At 47.0% G+C, this 24,597-nt stretch overlaps 1 protein-coding gene across 2 annotated transcripts in view; it reads right to left on the bottom strand.

Annotated features, from left to right (window-relative positions):
- Positions 1-24,597, bottom strand: part of MAP3K10 (mitogen-activated protein kinase kinase kinase 10) — a 186,206-nt gene that overhangs the window by 30,765 nt on the left and 130,844 nt on the right. For both annotated transcript variants that reach the window (XM_063937667.1, XM_063937666.1), the window contains exons 4-8: positions 18,818-18,998; positions 9,230-9,378; positions 6,834-7,009; positions 6,175-6,415; positions 3,980-4,102 (exon numbers count right to left, since the gene is read on the bottom strand). In XM_063937667.1, the coding sequence (XP_063793737.1) occupies positions 3,980-4,102; positions 6,175-6,415; positions 6,834-7,009; positions 9,230-9,378; positions 18,818-18,998 (870 nt within the window). The remainder of the gene's footprint in view (positions 1-3,979; positions 4,103-6,174; positions 6,416-6,833; positions 7,010-9,229; positions 9,379-18,817; positions 18,999-24,597) is intronic.

Below are 24,597 nucleotides of genomic sequence, written 5' to 3'. Positions count from 1 at the left end.
GTGTCCAGAACCATACCCAGGAACAGTAGACGCGTCGTAGGAACCAGCTGCGACTTTGGACTATTCAGAATCCAGCCGTGCTGTTGTAACACTTCCCGAGATAGTGCTACTCCGACGAACAACTGCTCCCTGGACCTTGCCTTTATAAGGAGATCGTCCAAGTACGGGATAAGTATAACTCCCTTTTTTTGAAGGAGTAACATCATTTCGGCCATTACCTTGGTAAATACCCTCGGTGCCGGGGACAGACCAACGGCAACGTCTGGAATTGGTAATGACAGTCCTGTACCACAATTTTGAGGTACTCCTGGTGAGGAGGGTAAATGGGGACATGCAGGTAAGCATCCTTGATGTCCAGTGACACCATGTAATCCCCTTCGTCCAGGCTTGCAATAACCGCCCTGAGCGATTCCATTTTGAACTTGAACCTTCGTATATAAGTGTTCAAGGATTCCAATTTTAGAATGGGTCTCACCGAACCGTCTGGTTTCGGTACCACAACATTGTGGAATAGTAACCCCGGCCTTGTTGAAGGAGGGGTACCGTGATTATCACCTGCTGGAAGTACAGCTTGTGAATTGCCGCCAGTACTACCTCTCCACGAGGGCAGCAAGCAAGGCTGATTTGAGGTAACGGCGAGGGGGAGTCGCCCCGAAACTCCAGCTTGTATCCCTGTGATACTACTTACAGAACCCAGGGATCCACCTGTGAGCGAGCCCACTGGTCGCTGAAGTTCCCGAGACGCACCCCCACCGCACCTGGCTCCACCTGTGGAGCCCCAGCGTCATGCGGTGGACTCAGAGGAAGCGGGGGAAGATTTTTGATCCTGGGAACTGGCTGTCCGGTGCAGCTTTTTCCTTCTTCCCTTGTCTCTGTGCAGAAAGGAAGCGCCTTTGACCCGCTTGCTTTTCTGAAGCCGAAAGGACTGTACCTGAAAATACGGTGCTTTCTTAGGCTGTGAGGAAACCTGAGGTAAAATTTTTTCTTCCCAGCTGTTGCTGTGGATACGAGGTCCCAGAGACCATCCCCAAACAATTCCTCACCCTTATAAGGCAGAATCTCCATGTGCCTTTTAAAGTCAGCATCACCTGTCCACTGCCGGGTCTCTAATACCCTCCTGGCAGCATGGACATTGCCTTAATTCTGGATGCCAGCCGGCAAATATCCCTCTGTGCATCCCTCATATATAAGACGACGTCTTTAATATGCTCTATGTTAGCAAAATATTATCTCTGTCTAGGGTATTAATATTCTTTCTTTCTAGGAGCTCAGGAGAGCCCCTAGTGTGCATCCAGCTCAGCCGGGCACAAGATTCTAACTGAGGTCTGGAGGAGGGTCATAGTGGGAGGAGCCAGTGCACACCAGGTAGTCCTAAAGCTTTCTTTAGTTGTGCCCAGTCTCCTGCGGAGCCGCTATTCCCCATGGTCCTTACGGAGTCCCAGCATCCACTTAGGACGTCAGAGAAAACACAGTAACTTAATGTTAACCCAGTAGCTGCTGTTTATATTGATTTTTGCGCCTAATTATGTGCCCCCCCTCTCTTTTTACCCTCTTCTACCGTGTATCTGCAGGGGAGAGCATGGGGAGCTTCCTCTCAGCGGAGCTGTGGAGAAAAAATGGCGCAGGTGAGTGCTGAGGAAGAAGCCCCGCCCCCTCGACGGCGGGCTTCTGTCCCGCTTAAATATAAATTTTCTTGGCGGGGGCTCATACATATATACAGTGCCCAACTGTATATATGAGTACTTTTGCCAACAGAGGTCCATATGCTGCCCAGGGCGCCCCCCCCCCCCCCTGCGCCCTGCACCCTTACAGTGACCGGAGTATGTGAGGTGTGTTTGGAGCAATGGCGCACAGCTGCAGTGCTGTGCGTTACCTCATGTGAAGAACGGAGTCTTCTGCCGCCGATTTCGAAGTCTTCTTGCTTCTCATACTCACCCGGCTTCTGTCTTCCGGCTCTGCGAGGGGGACGGCGGCGCGGCTCTGGGATCGGACGACGAGGGTGAGATCCTGTGTACGATCCCTCTGGAGCTAATGGTGTCCAGTAGCCTAAGAAGCAGGACCTAGCTTCAGAGAGTAGGGCTGCTTCTCTCCCCTCTGTCCCTCGATGCAGGGAGTCTGTTGCCAGCAGAGCTCCCTGAAAATAAAAAACCTAACAAAATACTTTCTTACAGCAAGCTCAGAGAGCTCACTGAACAGCACCCAGCTCGTCTGGGCACAGATTCAAACTAAGGTCTGGAGGAGGGACATAGAGGGAGGAGCCAGAGCACACCAGAATCTAAATTCTTTCTTAAAGTGCCTATGTCTCCTGCGGAGCCCGTCTATTCCCCATGGTCCTTACGGAGTCCCCAGCATCCACTAGGACGTTAGAGAAATATATATATTTGTGTCAACCTTTTTTGGGTCGGCCATTTTCATGTTGACCTTTTGACTGTGTCGACCTTCTGTACCTATCAACCTTTTCAGGTGTCTACCTATTCACATGTCGACCTAATGAGCCTGGTGACCTATTGACTGTCTACCTAATTATGGTCGACCTAATGATCCACACCCTTGAATTACACCTCATCGTAAATAACATTGCCCAGTTCTGAAAATTCCCTAATCTTAAATCCACTGGTATCTGAGAGCAATACAATGGAAAAGCAATCATCTTATATATTTCATCTAATAAATGTAATCTAATACAATAGGAAAAGTATCTTGTAACCACTTAGGAACTGGTAGATAAAAGTTCCAATACAATTTCTAAAATATAGGTTCGAATATAAAGATGCCCGAGGTCGGAGGTCTTGCGGGATGCTGGCCGAATTCAGAGGTTTTTTTTTTAAAGGCAATCACTTACAAGGAAAAACCATGCATTGTAAGTGACTGCCCCTTTAAAAACACGTCCAAGTTTGGCGGCATCCCGCATGGCCTCCGAACTCGGCCGTCACTACATCCAACCCATAAAATTATTTTAATAGTCTGTACACATAAGGATGTCTGGTGGGTACTGCAAAAAATATTTCCCCAAAATACACGTCAACGTCAGTGGTAGCTCTTTTATATGAAGTCATTTTGTATAGTGATCTTTGAATAATACAGTATATTTGTGGTGTCTGCATGTAGATTCAAAGTACAATTGGGATATGGTCATTAGGTCGACCACTATTGGTCGACATGCATGTCGACACTGTCAATTGGCCGACATGTACTAGGTCAACATGGAAAAGGGGTCGACGTGAGTTTTTCACCTTTTTTTTCTCCTTTTTTTTCCCTTTTTCATACTTTCCGATCCATGTGGACTACAACTGGGAACCGTATCCTGTGCCGAACGCAGCGGTAGCGGAGCGAGGCAGCTTGCCCGAAGCTCGCAAGCCATGCGAGGGGACACAGTGCACTAATTGGGGTTCCCCGTCACTTTACGAGAAAAACGACACCAAAAACAGTCCAAAAACTAATTTCAACCTTTTTCCATGTCGACCTAGTACATATCAACCATGTCGACCAATAGTGGTCGACCTAATGACCCATACACGTACAATTATACCCAAAATACAGACTGAATTCATGAAAACGGGTTGGGGCTGCGTTGGCCAAGATCCCGGCGTTTAGCATCCCGACGCTGGGATCCCGGCTGCAGAATGCCGGCAGGGGGTGAGCGCAACGAAGCCCCTTGCAGACTCGGTGTCGAGCCCACTCTATGGGTATCGTGGACACCCACAAATTGGAATAGTCCCTTCTAGCTGGCATGCTGACTATCTGTATTTTAATTGTTCGGGATGCAGGGGCAGGTTATGTGAGCGTCGGTCTCTTGACTGTTTGTCACATAAGTACATCCCATGACAACAGCCACTAATGCACTAGCGCTACATCACTACATCACATTTGTACATATGCTGGTGCTTTATTTGGGTACACACATGTAAAGCAGTTTATAGTATCAGAGTGTCTGGGTTCTCTGTATGTAAGTGCCTCAGTATGTATGGATAGCACTCACGTCGGATGGCTCGGAGTCTGGGGATGATCAGGGGACTTCCGGGGGGACTATAGCTGCTGGAACCCTGTCCCTTACACTTGTCCAGCGTAGGAGATGCTTGTACTGTGATTTTGTGTTCAAACCCTGTAGAGAGATAACCACAGCATGTAAATTATATCTAAAGGTTTTAAACTCACACCTGCAATTCTTCAATGAGGTAAAAAAAGAAATCCTAGAATTATTGCATAATATATATCTGGACCAACCTAAACAAACACGATATGGGTTCAGCCACCCATTCCAGTACCCAGGTTCTATTATGAAAGAAAACCATAGAAATGTGTAGAGGAATGAGGACTACGTGCTTACAAAATTTGGTGGTGTCAGGGGATTGTCAATCCCAAAAAAATGATCTCAGAAAACCGCAATGGCCCCCCTCCTTCCACTTACTACTGCCGCCATGCAGATACCAAGAATCATATTCAAAAAGACTTGAGGCTGTAATTTCTGCCAAAGGTGCATCAATAAAGTATTGAGCAAAGGCTGTGAATACTTATGTACATGTGATTTCTTAGTTGTTGTTTTTTTAATACATTTGCAAAAATCTAAAAACCTTTTTCACGTTGTCTTTATGGGGTATTTTGTGTAGAATTTTGAGGGGGAAAATTAATTTATTCCATTTTGGAATAAGGCTGTAACATAACAAAATGTGGAAAAAGCTAAGTGCTGTGAATACTTTCCGGGTGCAATGTACCAAAGGCCACACACTGTAACACACAGTCATACGGACCCACAGCCACACACTGTAACACACAGTCAAACTGACCAACAGCCACACACTGTAACACACAGTCATATTGACCAACACTGTAACACACAGTCATATTGACCAAAAGCCACACACTGTAACACACAGTAATACGGACCAACGGCCACACACAGTCATATTGACCAATACACTGTAACACACAGTCATATTGACCAACAGCCACACACTGTAACACACAGTAATACGGACCAACAGCCACACACTGTAACACACAGTCATACAGACCAACAGCCACACATTGTAACTTCATACTGAGCAACAGCCACAAAGTAACACACACAGTCATACTGACCAATAGACAGACACTGTAACACAGCCACAGAAGTGCACAGACAGAGTTGTTTGTACATTAGGATGGAGTACACAGGAGGGAATGGGTATACAGATGAGAGTAGACAGGAGGGAATAAATACACAGTGGGGAGTACACAGGAGGGGGCTGTTATAGGGGTGGAAATACTGTAGAACACAAGTGGAAATGAGTTTACAATGGAGTTAAGAGCACGAGAATGTTAAGGGAGTAGCCACATAAACTCAGTTATCTCCATCATGTATTACCCTATGTAACACACGCTCCGGTTTTCCCCGGATGGCAAAAAGCCCGACAAACTTTGTCCGGCTTTTTGCCATCCGGGAGGGTCTTTCACACACAATGGCTTTGAGCTGTGTGTAATGCTGTGCTCATGCGCAGCAGCAGCGGCGGCGGCTAAAAAAACCGGTATGAAAGCTCTCCTTCACACACACGGTTCCCTGCCTACAAAGACGGCATGGCCCCGGCCCAGCAGCCAGACCTTCCAGTGGATATTTCCGGCTGCAACCCGGCAGCCGTGCCGGGGCCGTGCCGTGTGAAAGGGGTGTAGTACTGCTGACCGCCGGTCAGATTACCGACGCCGGGATCCCGGCAGCATACCGACGCCGGGATCCCGGCGGGGAGGGGCGAGTGCAGCAAGCCCCTTGTGGGCTCGCTGCGCTCGCCACGCTGCGCTCGCCACGCTGCGGGCTCGGTGGCGACCTGCGGTCGCCACGGGTTCTATTCCCACTCTATGGGTGTCGTGGACACCCACGAGTGGAAATAGTCCCTGTTGGTCGGCATGCCGACCGTCGGGATAGTGACCCGTCGGGCTGGTGGAGGAGGTCATGTGACTGTCGGTCAGCTGACCGGCGGTCACATGAATACCACCCGTGTGAAAGGACACATTGCTCTGAATGTGTCTCAGCAGCACGGCCGCGTCAATAAGCCGTCCGGGATTTTGCCGGGCGGCGGGAGCCAGCGCGTGTTACAGCCCTATGTGTGTATCATATTTGTGCCATGTGTGAAAAGGAAAACGTCTCATAATAATATATTTTTCTTTATAAAGTTATAAAGAGAAAAGTGGCAAGTGTATTACCTGACGGTAAACTGATCCGATTCCCATCCTTGTGCTTCAGACGACTTTTCTTAAAGTTCCCCTTCCGTTTCTTGACCTTGGGTTTTTCTTGGTACATCTGGTACATTATGATGTTCAGCTCCCGCTCAACAATGTCAATCTCTCGCTCTGCCAGTTCCTGCTCCCTTCTCCGGAGCATCTCCTCCAGGTTCTTCTGTTCCTCTGCTGCACGCACCAGTTCCTCTTCCCGACTGCGCAGCTCCTAACAGGGGGTAATGTGCTGCACGTTAATTTACTGGAACACTAATCAGAGCAAAATGACTGGAGAGAATCCATGTGTTGCATTCATTCCTAACATCCAGTCTGCACTATCTAAGTGGCAAAGTATGTATCAAATTCAAGTAACAAACATTGCAGGGTTCTAATAGTGGATGTAGGAGGTCATTCATATGCAGACAATTGTTCCCTCTACTGGGGTGTATGATTAGGTCCTTTCTAAATAATTTCATGCATATGAATTAAGGATGCCATGCAGTATTTCTGTGACAGCAGGGAATCATAAAATACACGTGTTATCTGCCAGCCCACGTACATGATGTCACTGCTAGTGCAGACGGTGTCACAGCAGAAGTGGGTTATTATGATTAGTCGCTGACAGCCAACAGTGCACAGAGTCTCACCTTCTCTTTAGTCCTGAGCTCATCAAACATCTGCTGAATCTCTAATCTCCAGTCTTCCTGCAGGGAGTGGAACGATTCTAGGGGCATCTGGAACATAGCTGACTGCTCTATAGTTATCAGTTGCTCCAAAATTACAGAAAAAGAGGGACGGCTGTGAGGATCCGGGTTCCAACATGCTGAAGCCAGAACAACAGATGTTAGAATTGTTATAGGTGCAAATTATGTGTCAGCATTTACAGTATTAGTATAGATGATTCTATAACACAGCAGACTGAAGATCCAGAGCAAAACAAGTTCCAAAGTCATGTTTTAGGACAACTGCAACTTTTTTTTTTTTTTTTTACGTATATAAGCGAAAGGAGAAAAACAAAAGGCGGAATAATAAAACTAAAGACAGAAACTGGGAGTTTTGTTGAGGGAGATCATCTTAATTATTTTTGCTCAGTGTTCACTACTGAAAGAGAGGGGAAAGGGCCACAGTTAAGTTGCAGGGATATTCAGGAAAATTAAACAAGTACATTAACAGAGGACAAGGTCCTAACAGAACTCTCAAAGCTGAAAGTTGACAAATCTATGGAGCCAGATGGGATACATCCAAGGATACCAAAAGAACTTAAAGAGGTGCTGGTCGCACCATTGACAGAATTATTTAACCAGTCATTAGCTACAGGAGTAATTCCAGAGGACTGGAAAAGAGCGAACATAGTCCCACTGCACAAAAGTGGAAGCAAGGAAGAGGCAAACAACTACAGACCAGTGAGTCTTACAGTAGTAGGGAAATTGATGGAAACACTCTTGAAAGAAAGAGTTGTAGACCATCTCAAATCCAGCAATTTACAGGATCCCAAACAGCATGGATTCACTTGGGGGGGATCATGTCAAACAAATCTTATTGAATTTTTTGACTGTGTGACTAAAGTGATGGATAAAGGTGGAGCCGTGGATATAGCTTATTTAGACTTCAATAAGGCTTTTGACACTGTTCCACGTTGCAGACTGCTAAATAAACTTGAAAGCTTGGGATTGGATACTACGATTATTGGATGAATAAGATCTTGGTTGCAGGATAGAAAACAGAGAGTTGGGGTAAATGGAGTGCATTCACAGGAGTGAAATGGTACCAGTGTAGTACCCCTGGGATCCGTACTTGGACCTGTGCTTTTTAATATCTTTATTGGTGACATTGCAAATGGCATTAAAGGGGAAGTATGCCTTTTTGAAAATGACACAAAGGTATGCAACAGGGTAGACACACCAGGTGGGGTTAAACAAATGATTGTGGATCTAGGTAGACTAGAGGAATGGTAAAGAGTGTGGCAATTACAGTTTAATGCCAAAAAAAAAGTCAAATCATGCACTTGGGTCTCAAAAATCCAAAGGCTAAATATAGTATTAATGGCACTATACTGGAAACTACTGAGGAGGAAAGGGATCTAGGAGTCAATATTTCAGGTGACCTAAAGGCCAGTAAGCAATGTAACAAAGCAATGAGGAAGGCTAGTCAGATGCTTGGCTGCATTGGGAGAGGAATCAGCAGCAGAAAGAAAGAAGTAATAATGCCACTGTATAGGTCATTGGTACGGCCTCATCATTCTGATTGTGTGGAGTAGTAGCAACCAGATGGCCTGTGATACCCATCCAGGCATGTGCTTGGTTATTGGCCTATCCCAGAGGTTCTCAAACTCAGTCCTCAAGGCACCCCAACGGTCCAGGTTTTAGGTGTATACATGGCTCAGCACAGATGCTTAAATCAAATTTACTGAGGTGCTAATTAAGTTACCTGTGACCATGCATGGATAAACTTAAAACCTGGACCGTTGGGGTGCCTTGAGGACCGCTTTTGGGAATATCTGGACTATCCACATTATTGGAGCCCTACGGGATATGACAATTCAGCTCGACCATCAAACTAATCTGGCTAAACAGATATTAACACAGGTGATCACCTTTAGGCATAAATAAGGAGTTGAGCCAGTTGGAAACCCTATTATATTAATCTTATGATAGTACACTATACTCCATGATTTGGGGAATACACGTGCTACAGAAAGGCAGTCAATAGACCGCCGGTAGGGATCCCTGCAGTCAGGATACACCTGACACCAGCGGAAATACCGGCGGTCGGAGTCCCGACTGCCGGCTGGTTCCCCCAGTTGGGTGGTGGTCCAAGCCACCACCCGAGGGTCGCCACCGGGCCCGAAGCATGGCGAGCCCACGAGGGGACACGCTGCACTCGCCGCCGGGATCCCGACCGCCGGGATCTCATACTGATCCCATGCCACACTGCCAGCCTCTGTCATATCACAACATGTAGACAGCAAGGGTGCTCTTTTAACCTAGCAGAAGTTTAGGTAAGTAGCCTATCCATAATGTCATCGGTGATATAATGCATTTACCTTCCAGGATCCTAACAAATGGGTCTGGACACGTTGATGGGATCGGAAGAGTGAGTTTGTTCATTGCAACCCCATAGGCAACAGCCAGAGCATCAATTTCCCGATACGGCACCTCTCCAGTAAGCAACTCCCACAGAAGAACCCCGAAACTGAAAGACATACAGTAACGTTGATACTGGCTGTGTCCATTCACATTTACCATAACAGAGAGAGGAAGAAAGTGAGAGGGAAAGTGGGAAAAATTAAATAAACGGAGACTTAAATGGTGGATGATAATTCATGGAAATCGTCTCTCTGATATTCTATGGAAGAAGAATAAAAGTTTGTCTTACATTGCTTTTGTTCTCCATACTTTCATATGCTTTGCACCAATTATTCAGTTTCTGCATATTCTCATAAAGCGACACCACAACACATTTATGTAACACACATGGGGGTGGGGAGATGTATCAAAGCTTGGAGACATATAAATTGAGTAAATTGAGAGAGATAAAGGGGTCTATGTACTATGCCTTGGAGAGAAAAAGTGTAGAGAGAGAGAGAGAGATAAAGTACCAGCCAATCAGCTCCTAACTGCCATGTTACACGCTGTGTTTGAAACATGACAGTAAGGAGCTGGTTTGTTGGTACTTTATCTCCCTCCAAGGCTTAGTACATAGACCCCAAAGTATCAACCAATCCGCTTGTAACTGCCGTTTTACTGGCTGTGCTTGAAAATGACAGGAGCTGATTGGTTGTTACTGTATCTCTAGCTCCAAGGCTTGATACATCTCCCCCATAATATATCTATTAATTATTTACTAATAAGAACTGAATGTGGCCTGTCTAAAGAGACCAGCTAGTGAATAAATCAGTCTATTATCAGCAGAGCAAAACAAAAAACAACTTAAAGAATAAAAAAGGACTTCCGGTTCCGGGCTGAATGGAGCAGCACCTCTCTCCTGAAGCTCCGGTGCCTCCCGCCACAAAACCCTGCAAATCGCCCGTCCTGGGCGTCCTTTGAGCGGTCCGTCTCCCCCCCGCTTTCCCCCTGCACACGGGGCTGGCCTTTATGGACAAATATCTGGCCCCCTCCATGCCGGGCAAAACTTCCCGCACCAAACAAGACGCTGCCCGCGGCCCTGCAGCCAAAATGGCCGCCGCAGCATCTCTGAGCTCCAGAGCTCCGGCCGCAGAGACACAAACTGGCGGCCCGGCTCCTCCGCCCCCGGCTCCCGTTGCCCCTGCCAGGGCTCACATTGCAGAAGACCTGCTGTCTGCTCCCCCTCCTGCCCAGCCACTCTCCTATGGGGACATTGTGCGGGCTGTACAAGAAACTGTACAACCCATGTTTCAGGAACAAGCAAAATCTCATGCTGCTGCTTTACAGCAAGCCGTACTCGACATCAAAAGTCAATACAAGCAGCTAGCGAAGCGTGTCCTGCTGGTGGAACACACCGCTGGTGAAAATTTTCAACAGATTGCTGAACTGTCTGAAATCTCTGCTAAACTACAGATTCTGTGGGAAGATTCTAAGCTGCTCCTCTTCCAAGACTTTTCCCCTGAACTTACCAGACTCAGAAAGGCATTTTCTCCCGTCTGCTCCAAACTAGCCCGTGAAGGCCGCAAGTTTGCCCTACTCTACCCCGCGCGGTTTAGAGTCTTCGAGGGTTCCTCTTTCAAGGACTTTACCAACCCAGACGATGCTGCTGCGTTTGTCTCGGAACTCCTGGCACCCAACGCTGGCTCGAACTGATCGGATTATATGGCCCACGTCCAAATGCCTTCTACGTCCATGGTTACCCCCTTCCCTCCCCCCGGGTGCTATACATATTCCCCTTGCGTTCATGCCCCTTCTACCTCCTGGACAATGCACCTCATACAATGTTCTCGATGATATTTCTCACCCTGATTCCTCCAGTCCTCTGGGTGATGTATATTGTTGTAAATGCTTATACTTTTTACCTGTTTCAAATTATTATTGACAAATGCCTTGCTAGCAACTGCTATCAAATATTTACATATTTCTTCTCCTTATTTTTTATGTGAGTTTAGATAGCGCGCCTCACCATTTTGACCGCTCACACTTATATTTCCCTTCCCTGTCCCCCTCCCCTCCCCCCTCCCTATTTAGCGCTATATTGTGGTGGGTGACTAGGAGCGGTGCGCTCCTCGCCGCTTATTGTTAATTCTCGTCTTCTCCACCCGTGAAGTCGCTCTTAGATTGTTATTGTGAGACTCCTATATGGATCTCTGTTTTCATTTGTGTCTCTATGACTCTGTTGTTTCTCTCTCTCTCTCTCCCTTCCCGTCCCTCCTTTTGTGTCTTCTCCTGTCCGCTCTCTTTTCTGGGTATGCATTGTGTCCTCTCATGAGACTCCTTATAGCGTAGTTATATATGTCTTCCGTTAGGGTTGGTACATGGAATGTAGGGGGAATACATTCTCCTATTAAGAGGAAGAAGATCCTACTTTACTTAAATAGACTGCATATGGATTTGATGTTTATACAAGAGACCCACCTTCTTTCCCCGGAGGCCCAAAAACTGTGTGTCCTGGGTTGGCAGGTGCTCGCAGATGCTCCATATTCTTCTAAAGCTAGAGGGGTCCTGATCACGGCTAAACGATCTTAGCATATTGAAGTTCTTACCTCTGTATGTGATCCTACAGGCAGGTTTCTTATTTTAGAGATTATGTTATATAACACTAAATATGTTCTTTGTACAATGTATGCACCTAATTCTTACTCTAAAGTATTTTTTAAACGACTCCTGACCAAGTTATATCCGTTTGCCTCCCTCCCCATGATAGTGGGCGTCGATTTTAATATCGTCGCCTCTACCTATATGGACACAAACTCCTCCGCTCGTGCACGCCCCTCCCATACCTTTGGTATCCCCTTTTTCACGCACCAACTGCACCTCACTGATGTGTGGAGATTTTTCCACCCTACAGACAGGGAATACTCATGCCTCTCGGCTGCTCATGGCACCATGTCCAGGATTGACTTTTTACTATTGTCTGACTCCCTCATTCCTCAAATCTCTGACTCCCAGATGGAGGCTATCTCTATCTCTGACCACGCCCTAGTTTGGACGTCGCTTACCACGTCCCTTGACCGGGGCTCCTTTAAGTGTTGGCGCTTCCCCACTGCTTTTGCTTCCTCCTTACATTTCAAGCGCAGGCTGGCTGAGTTTTGGGAAGAGTTCAAAATGGATAACGAGGGGGCCCTTAATGTGGATCCTTTGATGTTCTGGCAGACCTCAAAAGCAGTCATACGCGGCAGGCTTATAGAATACGTTTCCTCACGAAAGAAGCAATTTCTGTCTGACTTTAAAAACTCTCAACGCAGCTTAACTGAGGCCTTCCAGAGTTTCAAACAACATCCCACCCCTCTTTCGAAGAAGACTTATTTAGAATGTAAATCCCGGTTTAATGCTGTATTAGCTGCGATGGGTGACCGACATACTTTTCACAAGAACCACCGTTTCTATAGGTTTGGGAACAAGACAGGTCGCCTCCTCTCCAGCCTGTTGAAGGGGTCGACACCTTCTTCAGTAATTCAATCACTGCAACGAACTGATGGATCATTGGCTACTAAGTCTGCTGATATGGCCAAACTCCTTTCAGATTTTTATACTGATATCTATTCTTGTCCCATTATTGACAAGCAAGCTAAAAGCTCTTTTTGGGAAGCGACCCCCCTCCCCCGATTAGAACCTGCTCTGACTGACAACCTTTGTTCCCCAATCACGTCACAAGAGGTAGAGAAAGCTATCAAAGGCCTTAAGCCTTTGAAGGCTCTGGGGCCTGATGGCTTCTCTGGAGAATTTTATAAAATGCTCCTCCCTAATGTGGTAGACCCCCTAACCCTGGTGTTTAACAAAATTTTAACCTCAAATTCTATCCCTTTATACTTTAATGACGCTCTGATCCGTCTCCTTCCCAAACCAGGTAGAGACCCCCATCTCCCGGGTTCCTACCGCCCTATATCTCTCCTAAATACTGACTACAAGCTCTTCACAAAGATTATTGCTGACAGAATGAAGGGTTTACTTCTTTCTATTATCCATCCAGACCAAACTGGCTTCATCTCAGGCCGGCACTCGACGAATAATATTCGTAAAATTTTAGCGGCAGCCATCTGGTTACGTTCCAGCGGGACTTTAGACCCCCAATATGTCCTTTCTTTGGACGCTGAGAAGGCCTTTGACCTGGTCAGCTGGGACCATTTATACACTACCCTAGACAGGTTTGGGTTCCCGCTGGAGCTGATCAGTATGCTACGTACTCTATACTCCCCCTCAGCTTCCCGAATTATGTGCAATGGCTACCTTTCAGATCCTATACCCCTTCACAGGGGCACTAGGCAAGGTTGTCTCCTCTTCCCGCTACTTTTTGCCATCGCCATAGAACCCCTTGCTATTAAAATTCGCCACCTGGTGGGTTTTTCGGGAGTACTGGTGCGTAATCATGAATTGCGTGTCAGCCTGTTTGCGAATGACATGCTTCTTTTCATCTCAAACCCAGACATCTCTATCCCCTTAGCCATGCAGATAATTGCTCAGTTTGGCTCCTTCGCAGGGTACCGAATAAATGCTACCAAATCTGAGCTCTTCCCACTCACTCTGTCTGCTTGCGCATGCTCCTCCTCGCCCGTCCTTACTCAATTCCAGCTGAATACTACTAAGCTTAAATACTTAGGAATCTTTATCCCAGTAAACTTGTCTGACTTATACTCATTTAACTACACACCTGTCATTAAAACGGTGTCTCAATTGCTAACCACCTGGTCCTCCCTTCCTTTTTCTCTATTGGGGCGGGTTGCCATTTTGAAAAATATTATATTTCCTAAGTTATCATACCTGCTTCAGATGATACCTATCCAACCCCCTCGTAAAGATCTCCTTCTATGTGATCAGCTGTTTTCAAAATTTTTGTGGAATGGCAAGAGGTCGAGGATCTCCATTGCTAAACTTAAGCTTCCTCGCAAGGATGGTGGCCTGGCTGTCCCTGACCTCTTGGCATTCTTCCAAGCAGTTAACTTTAGATATATTTCCGATTGGCTTTTGGGTACATCCTCTTACGTTAATGGAGAGGTCGAGCAAGCCCTTATGTCTCCTTATGATCTCAGGGCCCTTCTCCACACCCCCAAATCTCTGCTCCCGTCTGTATCACGTACGAACATCCTTTTTTGGGACGCCTACCGTTCATGGTGGTCTATTAATAAAGCATTAGATAGTAGCCCGGAGTACTCCACTTTTATTCCCTTGATTGGGAACCCCTGTTTTACCCCACCCTTCGACAATGGTAGATTTCTCCTGTGGAAGTCTAAGGGCATTGATCTCATTCGGGATGTATTTGATCCCGGTGGGATTCTTATGTCATTCAGAGACTTAGCCGAGAGGTATGGTGTATTGGCATCGGATTTCTATATGTACCTTCAAGTTCGGCACTATGTGCAGTCCTTGCCTGTCCCTCCTGTGCACGAGCGGAGGAGTGACCCTCTGTCCCCTCTACTGGTGAAGCTAAGACATTTCTCTTATAAGGTCTGCTGGTTGTATCAGGACCTGCTCCTAAGTAAACCTGACACCCTGTGGTCCCCTATGATCTCTAAATGGTCGAGTGATTGGTCCTGGGCTCCGTCTGTGGATTGCTTCCTCTCCCCCCTGCCTTCTATTTTGAAGGCTCTACACTCTGCCCAGCTCCAGGAGATCCACTTTAGGTTTCTCCATAGAGCATATATAGCCCCTGGGCAACGCAAATATATGGTTTCTGCAGAAACAGGACATTGTCCTAAATGTAAAGCACCCAATGCTCTTTTTATACATAACTTCTGGCAGTGCCCGAAAATTCGACTGTTTTGGCATAAAGTACTGTGGTACTTGAAATCTACCTTTCGAATCTCCCTCCCTATGGACCCAGCAGCAATCCTTGGCCTTAACACTACAGCCTGGTGTCTTCCACCGTCTCAGATCCACTATACACCCTTTCTGTATGTTTTGTTAACTCTAGGGAAGAAACTGATTCTGAACCACTGGATATTTCGGACCTCGCCCTCCTTAGAAAACCTTAAATCTATTCTTACTGTTACATTATATCTCGAGCGTCAGTCCACTCTCCCTGACCTTGATCGTAACGCCCTTCGTTTTTACAATAAATGGGGCCCTTATATAGAATCCCCCCCCCCCCCCCAACGGCAACATATACTGAAACTGTTTGACTCACTCAGCTGGGATTCCTACCGCAAACTGTGCATCCCTATTTAGTGATAATGTATATCCGTAATCTCAGGTGACCCTGACCGTATAGTCTGATCCTTCCAAATTTTTGGAATGGCTGCTAACGCCCCTGATTGGTTTGAAGAGGATCCTTGTTGGACGTTTGCAAACCCCCCCCCCCCCAACCCCCATGACCTTTATATCATACCCTTGTTTGTGTTGTCCTATCTTTCTCTCTCTCTCTCTCTCTCTCTCTCTCTCTCTCTCTCTCTCTCTTTTCTATCCTGTATTTTAATTGCATATCACAGGCTTGTGTGTCTGTTTTTTTTTATGGTATGTTTTCTGGGGATTGCAACTAAGATGCTACAGGCTGTAGCAAACTGCTCTATACTGATTCTTTGAAATGTCCTGTTTTGGAGCTTTGATGGCGTGGCTCTTACACATTTTGCTGCAATGCCTATTTCGTATCACTGTGTAGCATAACCTATATCCCTGTCTTTTGCCTTCTGTATGCAATTATTTTGTACTCTGTGTATTATATTTTGTACTGTTCTCTCCTTTCTTTTCTTGTATAAGAAAAATCCAATAAAAACATTAAAAAAAAAAAAAGAATAAAAAAGGGCAAAAAAAGTTATAGCTATATACAGTATATTTATAACTTTTTTTTTTACCCTTTTATAGAATTCTTCCTGCTGAGTTTGAGATCTGATGCGAGACTCTCCTGTATGGTCTTTTCATCTATCTATAACCCCGGTAGGCCTGCGAGGCAGAGACTGTGGGCCTGATTAATATATGGCGAAGTCTGACGCAGTGGAGCGATTATTTGCTGCTGCGTATGCGTCCTGACTGTCTACGCGCAGAGTCACGTTAGCATTTCAAGCGCATGCAGTGGACTGAAAATGTAGTGGGCGCAGAGCAGACACAGAGCCACCTCCTCACATTTCACTGTTATAGCTTTTTTCAACTAGGACAATATGTCAATTTTTCTGTCAGCCTAGGTGGACACTGGGACTGTGGGGTATGGTGTAGGAGCACTGCGGGCACCAAGGAGTTAAACTTCTGCAGAGTGCAGCAGAGGCTCCTCCTCCCCTATACCCCGCCTGCCCATGGAAAGCCAGATTTTTCCTTGGTGCCTTCAGCACAGGCACGTTTTTAAGGAGTGGGCTGTTTACAGCCCTATTTAAACTTCTTTTTATTTATTTATTTATTAATTAATGTATTTTTTCTACTTCAGTAGCAGCGCTGGTGTTAGCTGCTGGATGCTGCTCCCCTCCGGCGGCCGGTGAACGGACCTCCACGGCCGCTCTCACCAGCCACCTCTCCTGCACACGGAGGAGCCGCAGCCGGAGGGGAACTGGTGTCAGCGATGCTGCTGCTGGGTGCAGCACCCGTCCGGTGGCCGGAGAAAGGATCACATCCTCCGTTGGGCAGAACGCTCCCTACCGGCTCTGTTGGCAATTTACATCCCAGGAATACAGAACTGGGAAGCGGACTTCCTAAGTCGACAAGGCGTCCATTCCGGAGAATGGTCACTTCACCCAGAGGTGTTCCACCATCTAGTGACCCGCTGGGGTCGGCCGCACATAGATCTGATGGCCTCCCGTCACAATCACAAACTTCCACGGTACGGATCTCGAACTCGAGATCCAGGCGCGTTTCTGGTAGACGCTCAGGTAGCTCCTTGGTCCTTTCCGAAGGTTTATGTGTTTCCGACGATTGCTCTCCTACCACATGTACTCAGACGTCTAAAGCAGGAGCGGGTCACGGCCATCCTCATCGCCCTAGATTGGCCAAGACGGACTTGGTACACGGATCTTTGCAGCCTCTCTATTCAGCCTCCATTTTGCCTCCATTTTGCCTACCTCTTCGTCCGGACCTCCTATCCCAGGGCCCTTGCCTTCACCCCAACCTACCCTGCCTGGTTTTAACGGGGTGGCTGTTGAGAGGTCGGTCTTAAGAGCTCAGGGGTTCTCGGACCCAGTCATTGATACTATGCTCTCAGCCAGAAAACCGTCTTCGGCCCGCATATATCATGGAGTGTGGTGACGGTACTTTCAGTGGTGCTCGGATCGTCACTTCAATCCCTTGAGATATCAGGCGTCCAGGGTTTTGGCTTGTCTTCAAGCCGGTTTGGACTCGGGACTTCGGCTTGCCTCCCGGAAAGTGCAGATGTCTGCTCTTTCGGTTCTCTTTCAACAAAAGGTGGCCAATTCTTCAGCTATTCACACTTTTCTGCAGGGGGTGCTACATTTGCAACCTCCTTTTGTCCCTCCTGTTCATCCATGGTACTTGTCTTTAGTCCTCCGGATGCTTCAGCAGGCTCCATTTGAACCCTTGGATTCCGTAGACCTTTCTTGGCTTACTTGGAAGACTGTCTTCCTGTTGGCCATTGCTTCGGCACGCCGGGTTTCCGACTATAGTGCCGTCTCACAGATCTCCTTTCCTAGTTTTCCACTCAGATCTGGCAGTCCTACGTACTAGAATGGTCTTCCGCAAACACTTTCATCAAATTCTATCAGTTTGACACCTTCGCCTCGGCTGATGCGGCCTTTGAGTGTCGTGTCCTCAGTGCAGCTCGGGAGTGTTCCCGCCCATAACGGGACAGCTTTGGGATGTCCTAGGCTGACAGAAAAAAGGGGATTTTTGTCTTACCTGTAAAATCCTTTTTTTCGGAAGCCGTGGTGGACACTGGGCGCCCGCCCTCACGCTCCGTTGCTGAGGTGTCCTTCTACTGGCACTCCGTGCCATGTCTCTCTTGACCGGGGCAGTACAGTGTGTATGTGTGCGCCGGTCCCTTTTCTTTTCGGTTTCTTCTCTCCGGTACCTGTTCTTGAGGCTTGTTAAGATACAACTGGCTTCCCATGGGCAGGTGGGGTATAGAGCAGGAGCAGCCGCTGCAGAAGTTTAACTCCTTGGTGCCCGCTGTGCTCCTACACCATACCCCACAGTCCCAGTGTCCACCACGGCTTCCGAAAAAAGGATTTTACAGGTAACACAAAAATCCCCTATATCGACCTAGTAACAACTTTCGCTAACTCCTTGACAGAGAGAATTCCATGATGGTTAAGAATATTTTCTTGGCTCTGTCACTCAAGGATCACAATCGCCTGCCAGAATTTTCCTGGTTCTTAGGGATATGACATTACTGTTTGGATAATTGCTTATTCTAGCTGCCCAGAGTAGACAAGCACTACTCTAATAGAGTTCCCTTGCTAAATGAGTGTTACTTGTTAGTATTAGTTTGGTGTAACATAATAAAATGATGAGGAGATAACATGAGAGAATACAGAGAAAGTGTGATAGGAAAGAAAAGAGAAGCCACAGTCAGATGATCGGCTACTGCCCATACATCACCAGCAGAACTTTCTCACTGCGGCCTAGCCCATTACCTCCACACGTCACTGCTCTTGGAAAAGAGAGAGAGTCGGATGACTTCTGGAGCCATCCAAGCATAGGTGCCTGCTGCACTCATCTTTGTTGTCTTCTGCCACTCCCTGGCCAAACCGAAGTCTGTGATCTTCAATGTCTTGTTATACAAGTCATTGTTCTCAATCTTCTCAAGTATCAGGACTGTGGGTGCAACAGAGGACACAGGATTGTCAACATTATTCAAATATAACACATATAACTGCACAATTGTAACTCATCAGCTATACTTTTTAAATGAAGGTACAACCAGAGAACACATGAAACCATTTTAAAGCAGCCAATCCATGAAAACAAATGAGGTGTGATGTTTTAGCATAAATAAAATTAATTGTGGCAGACTATAAGAAGAAGTTTGGTAATTGCCATGTTAACCTTGTTTTGTTTGCAATTTATGATTTATAATTCTGCAGAGTTTACAGAGTCATGGCAACCACAGTCACATGCAGTGTCAGACTGAGGCATGACCAGGAACCAGGGAATGCAATCACCAGGTCATGGTCCTTTACCTGAAAGGGGCTGTGCCATCCACCTGAGGGAAGTGGCCAGCCCTCACAAAGTTTGTGTTTGTGCCCACGCATGACATTAGTGCCATAGCACAATATCTGCTTAATTAACAGCCCTCATTATATACATATGTCATCCCCCCTCGCAATTTTGATTTTGTGGCAGATAGCAGTCCTCGTTGTCATCTTGTGGGACTGCGATCTGACCCTTAAGTACCTGACAGCACTGTCACATGTCCCGAAACAATCCCTTTCATAGAAGGCGTCAGTGATGTATAGAAAACACTTTCCCTTTGCTGGCCCTTGCGCTTTCTATACAAACATACAACTGACGGAGTTAGCTGGGATGTACTATCTGTATAATACTAATTGTCTCATTCTATATGTGGCAGCCATTTTGTTGTAGTCCTGGATACACAATAATAACTGTAAAGGCCCATACAGACATGCCAATTTTGAGCTCAAAGTAGCTCATTTTCGATGTTTTGATCTACTTTGAGCTCAAATGTGGCTTGTGTGTATGGCCGGGCGATGAGCGCTGATGCGCGCTCATGCATCATCGCTGGCCGCCGCCGTCCGTTGGGCTGTTTTACCAGTTGAGTGAACCACTTTCCACAGTCTCCTACTGTGGAAAGTGGTTCAGCCCCCTTGAACATCGCTGGGCACAGTGAAAATCGCTCAGTGTGTATGCACTAAGCTATTTTCCTACCAGCGATGTTCACATCATCGCCAACATACACACTGGGCAAAAACGCCCAGCGTGTATGGACCTTCAGTCTCCTGGTCTTTCCTTTAGCAACTGCAACCTAACTAAGGTTCCCCCGCTGCTGCCTGCTGATGGTGGCAGCAGAGAGGCCACCTAGTGCCCGGCACTGTAGCACTGAAATGCAACAACTGTCACTCTTTATCATACTTGCCTACTTTGGCACTTTCTTCTCCAGAAGAATCCCGGAGAGGAGATGCAGGTGGACGGAATACATCATTAGGCCCAGCCCCTTCCTCGGTGACCGCGGAGTCACGTTTTTATTCCCCCCATTCTGCCACTTCACTAGGAAGTGGACAGGATTTGGGAGGGGTGCCGGTTACAAACTACCCTGTAATAGTGGGCAGGGGTTCAGTATGATTTCCCGATGGACACAATACCGACGGTCATAATCCCGACAGCCATTTACCTAGTCAAAATACCGACACGGTAAAAATACTGACATTCATTATGCCAACATGATCAAAATGTCGACATAGAATACAGTCATTTGAAATGCCGACATATCAATATATATTCAGGTTTTTTTTAAATCAATGTTGACATGGACACCGTGTAAGTGTACCGCGTCTCCTCGCCATGCTTCGGGCACACTATTTTATTCCCCCTTCAGGTCCTTTGGGATGATAAAGTATGAACAAGTCTGTTTTTGGCCAAAAATTCCTTAAAAAATGCATGTCTGCATTTTGACACGTCGGCATTTCAAATGTCTGTATTCTGACTATGTCGGCATTTTGAACATGTAGGCACTATGAATGTCGGGATTTTGACTGTCGGTCAATGGCTGTCGGGATTATGACCGTCGGTAAATCAACTGCTACCCATGGGCAGAGCTCTTAGACATTGAGCCTACCGGGAAGTAGGAGGAATCCCCATGGGAGCAGTGCCCACTCTTTCAGAAGTGCAGGGTACTATCCTGCAATAGAGGGCAGTGCTCATAGGCAGTGGGCCCATTCAGAGCCTGGTCCCATGCACAATGAGGAAGTGGACAGTGAAACTTTGGTACATTACTCCGAGCTACCTCTCTCTGCCTTACCTGCTGCAAATCTGTATGTGTGACTGTCAGATATACCTGTTGAACAGGAGCTAATAATTTGGAGGGCTGAAAAATGATCAGATTCATGAACAAAAGATACGAAGTACGATTTATGCTGAAAACGTACAGGTGTATAGATATGTCAATGGCGTATCTATAATGGATGCAGGGTGTGCAGTGCACATGGCCCACATTGCACAACCTACACCCCAGCGATTGACTTAGCTTCTGCCCCTCCTGCTGCCTGTCCGCGGATTTTTTCTTGCATTATCTTGGCAAGACAATTGTCATATTTCCGAACACAAATGTCGGAAAAATGCGAGAGCAACAGTGTCTTTCCCTGAAGGGAAAAGGCCTATAGACAGCAGCACACGGGGCCCCCTCAAGCCTTAAAATGCACCAGAGAAATGGCTGTTATATTGATATCAGTATATGCATGCCTGTGCTAGAAAACAAACATGTTTTACATTTCTGATATTCTAACAATTTTTACTTACTTAGATCAAAAGTTTTTTTGTTTATATATTTAAAGCAGCAAACACACAGAGACTTTTTTTATTTTTTTATTCCTACATAATGAATTTTCAGGACTGTCCTTCTGAAGTCGGAGAGGTTGGGAGGCATGAATAATCCCTCTTCAGTGCAAATGTCTCTTACTCTACATGACGTATAATTCGTAGATGTAAGCGGTGATCTGTTAGAGGCCCAGACTAGTCATACGAATATGTATTATTACGCTACAAACCTCTCCTATGAGTGTGCCCTGCATGTCACCGGCCCTTACTACATGACTCGTATCAATAAAATACTCCTACTAACGAGGAGGACTCTGTGTAATAGTATGCAAATCAGTTCCTGCAGTGTTCCCTTTTGCTTTGCCCACTTTGCATGGATCATTTACTGTACATATTGTTGTTTAGCACAGCAGCTGACGGATAAGGATTAGTGGAGTCAGAGGCGTCACTCACCTCTGTGACACCCGGTGCGGCAGCGAGGAAAAAAGAGGTGGGGCTTCGTGGGAATGGGTGGGGCTTAAATAGAGGGGCGGGGCTTCGCGGGCGGAACCCGTTTTTAAACCATTGCAGGTACGCAAAAGGGGCGGGGCTTCGCGGAGGGGCGGGGCTTCGCGTCCCGACACCCTTTTTTTTTTCACTGGGGGGTGTGGGAGGTGAGGGCTGACTCTCGGGAGGTGCTGTCCCTGCAGTGCTGGCTCCTACAAAGTGACAGGAGCCGAGTGCTGCACATAATATAACAGTGCAGCACTCGGCTTCTGTCACTCTGCAAGAGCCGGCATTTTGGTGTCACCCCTCGGCGGGTGACACCCGGGAGCGGGCCGCACCCCCCGCACCCCCCTTGTGACGCCACTGAGTGGAGTAGATGTATTATCCAGGCACTGATGGTTCTGGTCTTTCTCTTCTTGCTTCACCTCTTTACCGAAGCAAAGCAGGAAGCAGCAGTGACGAGATGTATTAAGTTTGGGCCACACATAGAGGTTTAGTGGGTCCCGCTTGTCAGGAAGGAGCGTTTTGGGTTCACACACTAGCCTTTCCGCAGGATGGCGCTGCACAAAATACGGTCAGTGCCACAACCAGATTTCAAGTAGAACACAGCCGCACTGTGTGAACACATACATTCAAATGTATAGATTGTAAGCTTGCGAGCAGGGCCTTCCTACCTCTATGTCTATCTGTTTTTGCAGAGTTTGTTCTATAACTGTTGTTCTAATCGTAAAGCGCAACGGAATATGCTGCGCTATATAAGAAACTGCAAATAAATAAATATGTTCTAAGTTGGAATCCGTTCGTCCTGTCATCCTGCTCAACCGCAGCATGCTGTGGTTGGGTCCGGTGGAAGTGGCACCGCCACATATGTGTGGACGGCCGCATAGGAGACCATGTGCAGGCTCCTTCCTACCAAGTAACGGGACCCCCTAAACCGCTGTGTGTGGCCCAAGCCTTACCACATCATTTGCCGGAATGGGGGAGTAGTGCTGATGCGCTGTGTCTCTCCACCCCGGCCGGCTCACTGGACATGCGTGAAATCTCACTATCGCAAGATCTCCCATGCAGACCAAAGCCAGCAGCCACCACAGTCAGGGACAGAGCTGTCCCTGCTGGGCAAATGGGCAACGACATCTGCAGCTGTCAAAATCAATAGCTGTAGGTGTCAGAATGGTCCGTGCAACTGACCACTCATGCATTGCCCGGCTATCTTGTAGATAGCAAAGACAGGGGACATTGAGCACACACTGCCACAGTCATACATGGTGGAAGAAGCAGTATCAGCGCATAGTGCTTCTCCTCCATACTGACAAATCATACATCTACCCCAATGTGCCTGCGCTCAGTTTTACCCATATTGTATATGGTACCATGTACAACATGGGTGAAACGGAGCGCGGGTATACTTCTTTTCTGTTTTGCTTCAAAATGTTGCCTAGTGCTCCCAAACCCCTCAATTCCAGTCCACGTTTTAAGGAAGTCCATGTTTGAGCCCAGATGGATAAATCAGTTTGACTGAGGTACTAATTAAGTCACCTGTGCTCAATCATGGATATCTTTAAAACCTGGACTGTAATGGCTAAGTTTGGAAATCCCTGGCCTACTGCTGTCATGGCACCTTTCAATCAAGGCTATAAAAGGCCTAGTTGGGTGTGGCTCACAAGCAAGCAGGGAAGTCTTTTCGTATGGGCTCAATGGGCAGTTGCCCAAGAGTATAAGGGCCCGAGGCTGATAGCTGAGGGTCCCCTAATTCACGGGGTTCCAGATTTTTCAAAAATCGGGCCCTACGGAACCGGAGATATCTGATTTCAGAGCAGTGGACCCCATCCGAGCCTGATAATTGCTCTTCCCAGTCAGATATCTCAGGTTCTGTCTGACACATGTAGCCCATACACTTGTGAGAGATGGCATACAATCCTTCAATTTCGACCACATCTGTTACAGAAATCGAAGGATTGTATGCACATTTTAGGTACCATGAGACGCGATGCGCGGGCACACTGCTCGAATATCGCGTCTCATGATAGTATGTGCTGCACTTAATATTTATCGCAGTGCGATCGCATGTATTTTTAAAAACACATGCGATATATCGCACTGCAATGCGCGATAGGCACCCGCCAGAGGTCGCTCCCACTCGGCGGTGACGTGCCCATCACGTAATAACCATGCGATCTATCGCATGATCGCATGGTAATCACTTTGGCAGTTCAGACGCGATTTCATCGCACCTAAACTGCCAGTGCGATGCCCCGTGATCAGTGCCAGATTAAGGGGGTCATGGGCCTGGAGCTGAAATTTCCAAAGGGCTTATTGCGTGCCACCACACGGGGTGTAACCAACACTGCAGGTGTGTAGCTACTGATATGGGGGTGTAACCAGTGCTGTATATATATTTATATATGTGTGTAGGCAGGGCCATCTTGATAGCAGCGTA

The sequence above is a fragment of the Pseudophryne corroboree genome, chromosome 8 (assembly GCF_028390025.1).
Source record: "Pseudophryne corroboree isolate aPseCor3 chromosome 8, aPseCor3.hap2, whole genome shotgun sequence".
In the NCBI taxonomy this organism is placed as follows: Eukaryota; Metazoa; Chordata; class Amphibia; order Anura; family Myobatrachidae; genus Pseudophryne; species Pseudophryne corroboree.
This window is presented reverse-complemented; position numbering and strand designations above follow the sequence as displayed.